The sequence below is a fragment of the Dermacentor andersoni genome, chromosome 6 (assembly GCF_023375885.2).
Source record: "Dermacentor andersoni chromosome 6, qqDerAnde1_hic_scaffold, whole genome shotgun sequence".
Lineage (NCBI taxonomy): Eukaryota > Metazoa > Arthropoda > Arachnida > Ixodida > Ixodidae > Dermacentor > Dermacentor andersoni.
In genome coordinates this window covers 38,134,554-38,148,847 of record NC_092819.1, presented here as the reverse complement: position 1 = coordinate 38,148,847, position 14,294 = coordinate 38,134,554, and the positions used below count along the sequence as shown (strand labels likewise).

The window sequence follows — 14,294 nt, the reverse complement described above, 5'->3', positions numbered from 1 at the left end:
CTGCGAACGTGAGTTGCGCATGCACCGTCAAAAACTGTGACAGCACAACGACAGCACGAACGCGCTCCGTTCCATACATAGCAGTGAACGCTGTGGAAGCTACGCAAGAAGTTCGGTGAAGAAAAGTTATCACTCAGCGCGTTCCGTCTATGCTTCGCCGCGCGCCAACAGCGCTCGCTCGCGCGAGCATGCACGTGAAGCTCTTCGCGATGGGTTGCAAATAAAAACCCAAAAAGAGCAACAAAAATTAAAAAGAGAATTCTAGAACAGCGCATTAGCAGCCGTATCTAACAGTATGTTCGTATCTAAGGATTAAAACTTGTTTCATTCAATACTGCGCCTAAACCTGCGAACTGACGTGTGAATACCTGTGAACAAAGAACACATGTTCTTACGCATCATACTCGATTCTAAACTAACTTTTATTCCACACATAAAGTATCTCAAGGTCAAATGCTTAAAAACAATGAACTTACTGAAAGTTTTATCCCACACAACATGGGGCAGCGACAGGAAATGTTTAATGAATCTTTACAAGAGCCTAATTCGATCACGGTTGGACTACGGTGCCGTGACCTATCATTCTGCCTCCCTGAGTGTACTAAAGATGCTAGATCCAGTCCACCTTCTAGGAATAATCCGACTGGCCACTGGCGCTTTCAGAACAAGTCCCATTGAAAGTTTATATGTAGAATCAAACGAGTGGTCACTTCATCTGCAGAGAACATACATCAGCCAAACATATTTTCTGAAAGTCCACTCTAACCCTCAACATCCGTGTTTTAATACCGTTAACAATATGACATATGCTACGTTCTTTCGTAATTGTCCCTTCGTAAGACAGCCTTTCTCGCTGCATGTGAGTGAGCTTAGTGATGAAATGGATGTCCCACTCCTCGAGCTTCGCCTAATGCATCCAGCCAAGCTGCTACCTCCTTGGGAGTGGCAGCTGATACATTGCAATATATCTTTCATGCAAGTTACAAAGCACGCTCCAGAGATTGAAATCCAAATGCATTTCTGGGAACTCCAGTACAAACACTCCTGCACGGAGTTCTACACAGACGCATCAAAGTCACACGACGGGGTGTCCTATGCAGCCGTCGGTCCATCCTTCTCGGAATACGATGTAGTGCATCCGAAAACTAGTATCTTTACGGCTGAGGCCTACGCAATATTGTCGGCTGTAAAGCATATAAAGAAATCAAAACTCCAGAAATCAGTTATATATACGGACTCCCTTAGTGTTGTGAAGGTCTTGATGTCATTGTGTAACCACAAAAATCCACAAAAATCCGGTAATTAATGAACTCTATTCCATCCTGTGTAAAGCATATATATCTAACCAACATGTGATTATATGCTGGGTGCCTGGACATAGGGGCATCGAGGGTAACGTTCTAGTGGACCAGATGGCCACATCAATTTCATTGCATGCACTTGATCCTACTGCTTCGGTCCCTGTCACAGACCTGAAGCCTTTCCTAAAAAGGAAACTACGAAACCACTGGCAATGCATGTGGGATGGAGAAATAAATAACAAACTGCATGTGATAAAGCCACAGTTAGATTCTTGGCCCTCCGCAACAAAATCACGGCGAACAGATGTCCTATTCTGTCGTCTCAGAATAGGACACACATTTGGCACGCATCATTTTTTACTCACTGAAAATGATCTTCCAACATGTGGTAGATGCAAGGAGAGGCTGACCGTCCTCCTTGTCCTCCTGGAGTGTTGGGCAGCCGAATCTGAGAGAAAGAAACATTTTTCCCTAGCATACCGGCAGCACATCCCCCTTCATCCTGTAATGTTACTCGGCCCAGAACCGCTCTTTGATACCAACGCAGTCCTAGGTTTTCTGAAAGATGTTGTGTTGCATGTTATTAGCCCGACACGTTCGTGGCGTCTCCTCTCTTCAGAGGATGCCACTGTGATAGCTGTTTCTTATAGCACATGCCTCTAAGCCCTTGTGTTTCAAGGGCTCTGGCGAGGCAGTAGTGCTCCAGGTAATTTTACCATCTCACATATCTTCTATTTTGCATCATTCTTTCACGATGGATTTTAATGCTCACAGAACACGTTATTTGTCATCGACATAATCTTATTACAGATAGATTTTACGCATTCTAGAGCGACTATTTTTTTAAGGCCCCTTTACAGCCACGGCACATCAACTTCATAGAATTCATAACTACATTGCGAACTAATCACTACGGACCTGGCGTTCTTTGGCCATACCTGGCCCTTGTGCCAATAAAAACCCTACATTCATTCATTAAGTGGCTTATAGCCCTCATGGTCTTGAAAACAATGCATTGTCTGGTCCAATAATAATAATAATAATAATAATAATAATAATAATAATAATAATCAGTGGCTCATCCCTATGGTAATGCAGAGGTTACAAGCACTCGGCAAAGTGGTGTACAGTGCATACATTCATTGGAATCGTGCATACAACATATTTTTTTTTCTTTATTACATGGAAAACAAAACTGAAGGTGTATTACGTTGACACAACTGCACACTTAAAACTCAGGCAAACACACACATACATCCAACAAGTGCATCCAGTCTGGCGGAGGGTCCTGCACAGCGTACACACTTCTTACATAGGCAGCACTTTCATGAAAGAAGGATTTTGTAGATCGCGGGCTTTCGGCATTGCGATCACACAGTCTACTTCTCCACAAGCTATATAAGCCAAGTACTATGAACATGTCATACATAGGGAGGACCACCCGTAACCTTAAACAGCAGAAACCTAATTGAATATGGAGTTATGTCAATGTCCTTTTTAAGCGTCCATTGGAGAATGTCCCAAAAAAATACAGTGTCCCTACAGTCTATGAAGCAGTGATCTATGGTTTCGGCACGTGGACAGAGCCGACAGTTTGTTGACCACGGCACAAAGCAACCCCTCGAATTTAACCAAGTTCTAACAGGAAGTGGTCAAATAAAAAAAACCATGTGACCTTCTGAAGGGCTCATACCCCTGTAAGCAAGCAAAACATGCAATGGGTCATACCTCCCCCAAAAGGCTGAGGGCACAAGTGCTCAGCAAAGTGAAGCGAACAGTGCATACATTCATCACCCAAGCAACACACAGAACAGCATATGTTTCAATCCCCTGCTGACAGGATGCAACATAAAGTCGAAGAGAAACATTGTTGGTGCATGTCTGACTCCGCTATATGATCACTCGAACCTAGGCCTTGAAAACGAGCCAAAGAAGCCGAAATGCGAAAGCAGCAATGCGATGATGCGAGACCATGCATTACCAAGTGTGCAGCACGCTTTTGCCTTCACGTGTTACAGGAGTGCAACATGCTGCCGAACTTCTTTCATTCATGCACTACGGAAAGTAAACTGTTCTGTTCAGTTTATAATATCCGAGAGAAACACACTATGCTGGGGGTGCGTCATCTCTAAAACGAACCTAACACTGAAAGGGTTAAGAAACTGTTTGCCTGACTTGCACATATGCATGCTACCCAGTTGTGATTTATATTTGGTTCCATTCACACGTGCAATGAACTGAGTGAAAATGCACCATCTATCTGCACACTGCACTGGGCAAAGATTGTTTTCAAAATGTGCACTCAGAATGTGTCTTGCTTTCTCACTGAATGGAACAGGCTGGCTGGCACCTGTGGCGGAGAATGCCTGCATAGCGTTCTGCAAGAACTGCAAAATCACTTTCACGGCCAAGCTGAGTGACATCCGGTCCCACTCGACCTCACGCAAGCACCAGAAGGCCATGCAGGGGCAGCTGCCACGCAAGCGTATGTCAACCGTCCTCAGGCTTCAGGGCATCGAGTCACTTGATGTATGTTGTTTCTTTGTTTATTAATATATGTAGTTGACACTTCATGGAAAGCTAATCTCCCTCCCCATTCTTTTTTTTTTTTTTTTGCTCTACTGCAAAATCGACATTTGACCAGTTACAAAATTATTTTTGTTGGCTGCCCTGCAAAGCTCCGCTGTAACCAGCAATTTGAGGAAATGTGTTCAACTTTCACTGGTTACACGTCATGGACGTGTCAAATAGCTTTCAATATTAGCTTAACTTATTTCACCTTGTAGCTGATTTACCTGTTCTTGCACACCATGGCACTGCACATTGAGGGCACTGTTGCACTTCTTTGTAGAATGTAGAGTGCAGAACTCCACATTCAATAGAGATTAGGTTTTAGTTCGATAGAAATTACGTGGACGCTCCAGGCGCATTTCTGTCGTCGCCGTGATGTTTTACATAAAGTGGCCGTGCGCCGTATGCTGTACGTGCGAGGGTGAGCCGGCGATGGTGGCTCAAGTCTCGCGCGCGCAAGGGAGGAAGGTGGGGAGGGAGCGCGCCGTCATCCGTTGCGCGCAAGGCACGCACCGGGGAGAGCGGAGGGAGGCCGGGGGGGGGGGGGGTGGGGTTATTCCAACGGCTGCTGCGCATGGCGCGTCCGCGCGGGCTCTATCTTGGAGGCGATTTCGGTCGCGCGCGAGGAGCCGGGTGCAGGGGCGTTATACTCCGGCCGCTGCTGCGTGTGGAGCGGCCGCACGAAGAGAAGCAGCTCATATTATGAACGTCATGTGACGTTCCCCATTTGTGTTTTGATTATAATAATAAAAAAGATGGGCTTGTGGACGAGGGTTTTTTTTTAGTGTAGAGCTTGTCAAGGGCAGCCAACTTACTCACTGTAACCAAAGCAGTGTCGGCCGAACACAGGCTCTGTCAATATACAGACTGTCCCGAAATGGAATACCGGCGCTTCAGTCTCTGGCAAGCCACCATGGTCGGCTCAGCCAACACCCTATATATTATAGGAGGTGTTGGCTCTTGTTATCCCCTTGCCTGTCTTACCATATTTCGTCTTGAGTTTCGCTTTATTTTGTCTTTCTCGTTCGAGTTTGTGAAGTGCCATTTGCGCTCGAGACGAGCACATACACGCTCGTGATCGTGTGCGTCTCCTTGGTCGTGGCATGTTCGCGACCACTGCACACGTCCGCCGCGGTCTCCATTTCTTGCGAGTTAGAAGGCCGTCGTCACAGGTGTTCTGAGCCGTCGCCGGTCTAGTAGTTTCTATTTGTTAACATACACTGTTTTGGAAAATGTTGATTGCACGAAGGATCACTTGATGCACATAAAAATAGTTTATTGATACGCTTTTTACGTTGTCTAGCTCCTAGTGACAATATTTTGTGTCGGAGAGCTTTTTGCCATATTATATATATATATATATATATATATATATATATATATATTCAAGTAAGACGTGTTGAAATAAAGCGTGAATTGCATTTTCTTTGTAATTACGGCCTCGATCACTTCACTCGGCTTTCGGTCACGCGTTCACTCTACCGCTAAGCCTTAAAAAAAAGGCGGGGGGGGTCTACACGTGCCTTGAGCACGCTCTCCGAATTCTCGCATTTGAAGAAAATGTTTAGCAAACGAAATGCGGAAAGGAATCTTTCCGGTACGGACCCCCGTTATATACTATATATGTTACTGTGATTGGGGAGTGTTGATATTGCGTGTGCAGGCCGCACCGCATGGCGAGCCAATGTGGCCACGTACAGCTGCTACTCGCGGCTGCATTTCGATTTCGCCGGGCGAACGAGGCGAATTCGCAATGGCGACTTGTATTAAAGGAAGATTCCTTGCCGAAGTTAAACAGAAAGAAAAATTAATGTGGTCCGGAAAGCAGGTCGCGGAATAACTGCCTCGCGCGAAGCGTCTACGACGTAGTGCACGGTGCGTACTGCGCGCCCGACTACCTGGACCGGACGTTTGAGTCGACATGCAGCTGGTCGTTCCTTTCGCAGGGTCATAACATTTCATGGCCGGATGCGTGGCCTTGCTGCAAAATAGCATTTCTGAAGCGGGCGGCCGTCGCAGCTTGATGAAACTCGGATTAATAGAACGCGAAATGAAAGTTGGATGCCAAGCAAAATATAGGAATAATAAACAAAAAATACTGCTTTGATGTTATATCTGCCGCTGTAGCTTTTGCGGGTACGTATGTGAACACATCGCGGCATAGTTATCGCTTTGGAACGATATCGTCCGATATCGTGCTTCGGCCAATCCTCTGCGCCGGAAGCCCTGTCGAACCCAAATGAATGAACTTAAATGAAGCCTTACAGCTTTACCTGCGAAAATAAACAAGTCACTCTCTCTCTCTCTCTCTCTTATGGGCGTCACTGCTCTCGTTTTCTTTGAGACAACAACGGCACCGCCGAGCGGCGCTGTCGCGCCGGCGTGAGAGCGCCGCATGCGGGGTAAAATTCAACTAGCGGGTGTACATCTCTCCGCATGCAACAGAAGTGGTTTCCATTCTTGAGCAGCGCACACACAAACGAAACACGAGAAAGCAGAAAGGACAAGTGCTGGTCTAACAAAAAACGGAAAGTTTTTATTTGAATAAAAAGATTATATACCCTGTCACGACTCAGCGTCGATGCGTTAGCTCCTCCTGAGTAGTGGCATAAGGGGGTGGAGTCTGGTGCCTGGCTTTCGCCAATTACCGTCGTGAACGAGACAAAGGCCTGATGAAGTCAAGCAAAAGCAGTAATTTAATGTGATTGCTCAGCAACAAAAGAAACTGGCGTTATTAAGTATAGTGGATATGCATATGTTAGTCGGGAACAGTAAAGTGACAATTCCAAAGAACAGGTGTAAACAAGTTAAACAATTAATATGTGCAATCGCAACATGAACAACGAACATCAGTTCCAACTAGATTCCTAAACAGTAATCGAGAAGGCAAATATTTAGAGTCCACAGAATCAAAAGCGACATACAGTCAACCGGGCGCGCCGGCAGTCCGTCCCAACCGATGCGGCCCGTAAGTGACCCTCGAAGTCGGCGCCTCGACGTCGGCGGCTGGCTTCCACGGCGGCCGGCGGTGTTCGGTGTCGGGGCGTGATGTCGGCAGCTTATTTGCCCGGGAGTTGCTCGGCGTTCGTTTATCGTCCCCGGAGCAGACTGGTGAAGTGTAGGATCGGCGCGTTTTTATAAACCTCTCGAGGCGCCAGCGTTCACCTCTTGTCGTCGAGACATGGATCACACACGCGCACACTGGTCCTCGCCGTAGTTCGGGCTCCACTGGCGGTCACCTTCACCGGCAGTCAATTTAATCACACACAAAACAATAGCTGCGGACGAAGACGGCTTCACGTAGGCCGGGCTTGCTTCCACCGTGGTTTAGACTCTGCTTGCGGTCACCTTCACTGGCAAGCAATTTAATAACACACAAAACAACAGCCACGGATGCACCCAGCCTCACGTAGCCCGGGTGTGTAGCCACCAAGGTTTCAACCCTACCAGCGGTCACCTTCTCCGATGAACAAATTAATCACACACATTACAGCAGTCACGAACACGCGTAGCTCAACGTGCTCTGGTTGCACCCAAGATCACGTTCTCCACCGTTTGCGAAACTGTGCGGCACGTAGGCTTGCGGCCCATTCTTTAAGAAGCGATGCTTAATAGGCGTGTATACATAGGATGCGGGGCGGAGAATTGAAGAAATAACGCGACTTTTGTGACACTGCCCCCCACTTCTAGAATATTATTTTATAATATTCATCATACCACAAAAGTCGTTTGGTATCAACACAGAATGGTTACACATTCCAATCTATGGTTGCCGAATATCTGTTTCACAATCTGCTCAGATAATCCGCTCCCACATTTTCTTTTCCCTTTATATGTTTTATGGTGAACTGGTACTCTTGGAGTAACAAACTCCATCGAAGCACTCTACTGTTCAGTTGTCGCGCCTGTCTCAAGTAGCTTAAAGGTTGATGGTCCGTCTGGACGACGAAGGGGGCCCCATAGAGATACACCGAGAATTTCTGTATCCCCCACACGAGCGCTAGACATTCTCTTTCAATCGTACTATAGGCTTTCTCTCTAGGCAGCAGTTTCCTGCTAGCATAGGCTATGGGGTGAAGTGTTCCGTCGTGGTCTTGCATTAAGACTGCTCCGAGACTCGTGTCGGAGGCGTCTGTGCGTAGTACGAACGGCCTACTGAAATATGGAAGCCGCAAAATGGGAGCGCTGGAGATTTTGTTCTTCAGTTCTTGGAAAGCCTTCTCGTGCATCTGCGTCCAATTTACTATGTTTCTCTCGCCCTTTTTGGTTAGCTCCGTAAGCGGTGCGCTGATCTCGGCGTAACGCGGGATAAAATCTCTGTAGTAGCCAGTCAGTCCAAGGAAGGCGCGCACTTGTCTCTTCGTTTTCGGCCGTGAAGCTGCTTCTATCTTGTTTAAAGTCTTTCCCAATGGTTCTAGCTTTCCTCCTCCGACTCGATGTCCAAGGAAATCAATTTCCTCCAAGCCCAATTCGCATTTACTCGGGCGCACAGTCAGACCGGCGGCCTGGATCCGCTCGAAAAGTTGACTCAACGAGGCAAGGTGGTCTTCCCACGTTGCGCTGGCGACGAGCACGTCGTCGTAGTAATGCTCCACGTCTGGTATCCCTTCCACGACTCGACGCATCAATCTGGCAAAAACAGCGGGTGCGGTCTTTATACCGAAGGGCATGAAACTAAATTGATAAAGTCCCGCTGTGGTGGAAAATGCTGTTTTGGGCTTCGAGTCCTCCGACAGAGGAATTTGCCAGTATCCTTTCGTAAAATCCATCTTCGAGAAAAATTTCTTGTCTCCAACTGTGGCGAAAACAGCGTCAGCCCTAGGCATGGGCTCTGCATCTGCCACTAATACATCATTCAAGCGGCGGAAGTCTAGGCATAGCCGGTTTGTCTGGTCCGGCTTCCTCACCAGCAACACTGGCGAATTGTAAGGCGATTCTGATTTTTCGATTATTCCGAGCCTTTCCATTTCCTTTACCTCTTTTTCTATATCTTCTCGAGTAGCAAACGGCAGCGGATATTGCTTGACATTTACTGGAGCCTCGGTCGTGGTTTCTAAGTGGCATACGGCCCAGTCTGTCTTCCCTGGGACATTGGAGAAGATGGGTGCTCTCCTTTTCATTTCGTCTAGAAGTTCTTGTCGCTGTGTCGCAGTCAGGCGGGGTGCGAGCTTCACGTCTTTGAAAGTCTCCTTTTCCACGAATTCTGGCACTGGAATGCTTTTCCCTTCTTCTTCTGTGACGCTAACTATTGCGTTACTCTGTTTTGACGTTTGTGTGCCGTCTCTGTCTTCGTATTTTTTTAACAGGTTGGCATGAAAAACTTTGGGCCCTCCTGCCGTCTCGATGGTATAGTCGACATCACCTTTCTTTGCTTTTACTTCGAAAGGTCCCTTCCACTGCAGAAGCAGCTTGTTTTGTTCTGTCGGTAGCAGGACTAGGACTTTGTCTCCCGGCTGAAACGATCTCTGCTTTGCTTGGCGGTTGTACAGCTTCGCGTATCGAGCGCCGGCCCTCTCGAGCTCTTCGTGTGCCAATCGACACGTTTCCTCTAAACGGTTGCGAAGGTCGATCACGTGTTGGTATGTGGTCTTTGCTTCTTCATCTAGGGCATGATTCGTCCAAACCTCCTTTGGAATGGTTAGGGGACCTCTGATGTGCCGACCATACAAGAGCTCGAAGGGGGAAAACCCAAGGCTTGCTTGAGGTACCTCCCTGTAGGCGAATAGCAAAGGGGCCAGGTAGCGGTCCCATTCTCTCGGCTTCTCTGCACACATTCGTTTTAACATAAGCTTTAGGGTCCCATTAAATTTTTCCACCAAGCCGTTGGCCATGGGATGGTACGGCGTTGTGTGCAACTGTCGGACGGATAAGAGGCGGGCGACCTCTTTCATCAGTTCTGATGTAAAGTTAGTTCCACGATCGCTAAGTATTTCGTTAGGCACTCCCACACGGGAGAACATTTCTACCAAGGCCTCAGCCACACGCTCTGTCTCGATGCTCGGTAGGGCGACCGCATCCGGATATCTTGTCGCGTAGTCCATAAGAGTCAATATATAGCGATTCCCGCTTCTGGATGGTGGCTGTATAGGCCCCACAATGTCGATGGCGACCCGCTTAAATGGGGTGTCTATGATTGGTACCCTCCCCAGCGGCACATGCGGTACTCTTCCTTTAGGCGTCGTGCGTTGACAGATATCGCAAGAGGCCACAAACCTCTTAACGTCGGCGGTAAGGCCTGGCCAAAAAAATTCCTCCATGATGCGATCTTTTGTTTTCTGAGCTCCCAGATGCCCGGACATGATCCCATCATGGGCCATTTTTAGTACGGCTTCTCGATGTTCCTTCGGAACGACTAGTTGCTGAACGTTCCTTCCATTTGGCTCTGTGTATGTGCGATACAGAAGCCCGTTTTCTTGCTTAAACTCGATCGTGCTCTGCCGATCTCTGCAGGTTAGCCTTTTGCCGATCTGCAAAAAGCAGTGTCGCAACGACTCGTCTCTTTCTTGTGCCTCGGCGTATGTTCCCGCTGTTCCGGGGGTAGCTTTTACGTCGGGCGTTTTCAGCCTCTCAAATTTCTTTCCAGCGCTCTTCGCCTGGGCTCTTGTTACGGCGGCAGCGGTCGCCTCCTTTCTTGCCGGTAAATCATCCGTCTCCTTCGTTGCCTCGCTAGACGGCTCGTCCGGTGCTTTTACACCCTCTATGTTCCCTAGTATCACATCATACAAGGGCTCCTGCATACAAAGGGCGGTGATGTTGCCGCAGAAATAGGGGGTCTCGACGTGGATTCGAGCTTCAGGTAGCATCTTCACGGTACCATCAACTAAATAAACTGGACTACTTTCCCCTGTGAGCTGGTCGTCGTTGACAAGGCTTCTTCTTACTATTACCGTGTTGCTTCCCGTATCGCGTAGTACAGTGACAGGTTTCCCACCTATATTGCCGGCAACAACAGGCATTCCCTCGACTAGGAATTGCGGCCGTGTCATCATTACAGCGTTTACCACAGGAATTTTGTTGCCATTCTTTAGCTCAACGTATCCGTCGCGGATACATTCCTGGTTGTCTGCCTTGCCAGGTGCATAAACACATGAAGCCTGAGGCTTTTCCTTCCATCTCTGTTGGCAAGTGTCTGCCTTGTGCCCCTTCCTACCGCATTTAAAGCAAACGGGACCATTCCCGCCCGCAAAGTTGCTCTTGCACTGTGCTGCATGGTGCCCCGTCCTACCACAAAGGTAACACTTTGGTGGAACCCTTTGGCTGGCTCTCCTGTCGTCAGTTTCAATTCTCGCGGCGTCTTCTCGTCCGTCTCTCTTCACCTTTCCCAAGTTAGTGCCTCCTTGTGCTTCGAGAAATCGATCGGCCAGTCCCAGCATTTCATCAAGTGACTCAGCTTTCCTCTCCTTAAGGTAAAGCGACAAGTTCGGGTGGCAACTACTAAGAAATTGTTCCTTAATCAAAATCTCGCGAAGCGAAGTGTAGTCCTTCCCTATCTCGGCCATCTCTATCCATCGGTCAAAATAATGGCTCAGCCTTGCCGAAAATTGCGCAGCGGTCTCGCCGTCTACTGATCTTGCGTTCCTGAATTTTTCTCTGAAGCCCTCAATGGTGAATCGAAAACGCCTCAAGAGAGCGGCCTTGACCTTGGGGTAGCTTGACGCATCTTCCGGTGACAATCTCCCAAAGACACTTAGCGCTTCCCCGCTCAGACATGTGCTCAATACTGTAGCCCACTGCTCCTCCGGCCACCTCTGGCTCCTAGCGAGACCTTCAAAACGGCGTATATATGCATCAAGGTCATCCTTTCTTTCGTCGAATGCGATGAGAAGCTTGCTCGCATTAAGTCTCAAACCGTTGTCGGCATCCCTCTCTTGAGTGCTGCTAACATTACTCGGATTCTCCCTCTCCAGCTTTCGAAGCTCCAGCTTAAGACGCAACGCTTCCACCTCACGCTCACTTGCTTTAAGTGCTGCGGCGTGTTCTCTCTCCGCTACTTCTCGTTCTCTTTCTGACGCCTCTCGAGCCAAAGCCCTTTCCTGTCGTTGTCTCGCCTGCTCCTCCTCTATCCACTTCTTCAGCTCCGCTCCTGAGAGACCGAACTGAGTCCCGATAGACACCAGCTTTTCTAACTCCATGGTCGAACAGAAAGTTAAGGTATGCAAAGAAGCGTTAAAAAATTCCTTTTGAAAAATATTTCCTTTTCTTTTCAACTAGAACTGTCCCTCCTAATGAAGTGGATCATTCACCAAGGTCCTCTCCCCGTTCAAGGCGGCTACTTTGCACCAGAAGTCCTGTCGCGGACGCCAGATAATGTCACGACTCAGCGTCGATGCGTTAGCTCCTCCTGAGTAGTGGCATAAGGGGGTGGAGTCTGGTGCCTGGCTTTCGCCAATTACCGTCGTGAACGAGACAAAGGCCTGATGAAGTCAAGCAAAAGCAGTAATTTAATGTGATTGCTCAGCAACAAAAGAAACTGGCGTTATTAAGTATAGTGGATATGCATATGTTAGTCGGGAACAGTAAAGTGACAATTCCAAAGAACAGGTGTAAACAAGTTAAACAATTAATATGTGCAATCGCAACATGAACAACGAACATCAGTTCCAACTAGATTCCTAAACAGTAATCGAGAAGGCAAATATTTAGAGTCCACAGAATCAAAAGCGACATACAGTCAACCGGGCGCGCCGGCAGTCCGTCCCAACCGATGCGGCCCGTAAGTGACCCTCGAAGTCGGCGCCTCGACGTCGGCGGCTGGCTTCCACGGCGGCCGGCGGTGTTCGGTGTCGGGGCGTGATGTCGGCAGCTTATTTGCCCGGGAGTTGCTCGGCGTTCGTTTATCGTCCCCGGAGCAGACTGGTGAAGTGTAGGATCGGCGCGTTTTTATAAACCTCTCGAGGCGCCAGCGTTCACCTCTTGTCGTCGAGACATGGATCACACACGCGCACACTGGTCCTCGCCGTAGTTCGGGCTCCACTGGCGGTCACCTTCACCGGCATTCAATTTAATCACACACAAAACAATAGCTGCGGACGAAGACGGCTTCACGTAGGCCGGGCTTGCTTCCACCGTGGTTTAGACTCTGCTTGCGGTCACCTTCACTGGCAAGCAATTTAATAACACACAAAACAACAGCCACGGATGCACCCAGCCTCACGTAGCCCGGGTGTGTAGCCACCAAGGTTTCAACCCTACCAGCGGTCACCTTCTCCGATGAACAAATTAATCACACACATTACAGCAGTCACGAACACGCGTAGCTCAACGTGCTCTGGTTGCACCCAAGATCACGTTCTCCACCGTTTGCGAAACTGTGCGGCACGTAGGCTTGCGGCCCATTCTTTAAGAAGCGATGCTTAATAGGCGTGTATACATAGGATGCGGGGCGGAGAATTGAAGAAATAACGCGACTTTTGTGACATACCCAGTAATAATGAAATTCATGTAGATTACATGTAAAAACCGTCCTACACTCACGAGTGTTCAATGAAAGAGTTCACTTCGTCTGCCAGTTGTTTACTTCGTTCGGCGCACAGCAGTAATTCTGTCGTCTGCTTTCTTTTATACCGTTTTCTTGTGAATCGGCAGAATTTCGCTGGTGGCATCAACAATTTCGTGTTTACGTCGCCGTTGTGGTCGTTAACAACACAATAATAATATCCAGTCATCCGAAAAGGCGCCGTCGCAAACAAGAGACGTTTTGCGCGCGCGCGAGCCAAGCGCGGGCGTGACTTTGAAGGTACGCGGCGGAACTGCACCTGTGGGAGGTGAATTCGTTCCGCCAGGGGAGAAACATGCCGTGCGATTCGGCTCTGGTTACGCGCTGCATCCTGTGAAATCATACGTATATCGTGAGCAATATGAGCAGGAACACGCGAGCGCGTGGGAAATAGCCTCGAAACCGACGTGGGGCGATGCGTTGCGGCCGCTGTAGGAAACAAAGTGGAAAGGGCGCCGCGGTTCCGCCAACTGTCGGCACTCCCGCCTCACTAGCGTTACTGCGTAATGGCAGCTGATTGCGTGTCACCGGGCGCTAGCGATGATAAGGCGGTTATGTCATGCAGAGCGTGGACCGTGCTGTCTGTAGTTGAGCGCAAAATATCTCTAGCTCTCTTTTTATCATACTTGCGGAACGTATCGCAATGATACCGGCGTGATACTGTGGCGCCTGTAATAGCGCTCGCACGCAGGAAAAAGCAGGGTTGTTTTGTTATGCGTGTTTTTCTATGTCTCGGTTATTGTGAACAAAGAAAAGTTGTACGCAGCAGTGAATTTAAAGGTTTTATTAGACGATTGCTTAATGGTAACAAAATTTTCATCCACACAAAAAAGTATCCCAATACATCAGTGTTACAGCTTGACCTTTCCTTGCAGGCTTCATGCGTTAATAACGGGTCATGGCTCCGCCTGCTTGAATGACGGCCT

General features: G+C 48.4%; 1 protein-coding gene across 1 annotated transcript in view; it reads left to right on the top strand.

The window, feature by feature from the left end:
• Positions 1 to 14,294, top strand: part of LOC126521924 (acylamino-acid-releasing enzyme-like) — a 52,720-nt gene that overhangs the window by 1,082 nt on the left and 37,344 nt on the right. Inside the window, exon 2 of the mRNA XM_050170671.3 lies at positions 3,640 to 3,830. Coding sequence (XP_050026628.2) covers positions 3,640 to 3,830 — 191 coding nt within the window. The remainder of the gene's footprint in view (positions 1 to 3,639; positions 3,831 to 14,294) is intronic.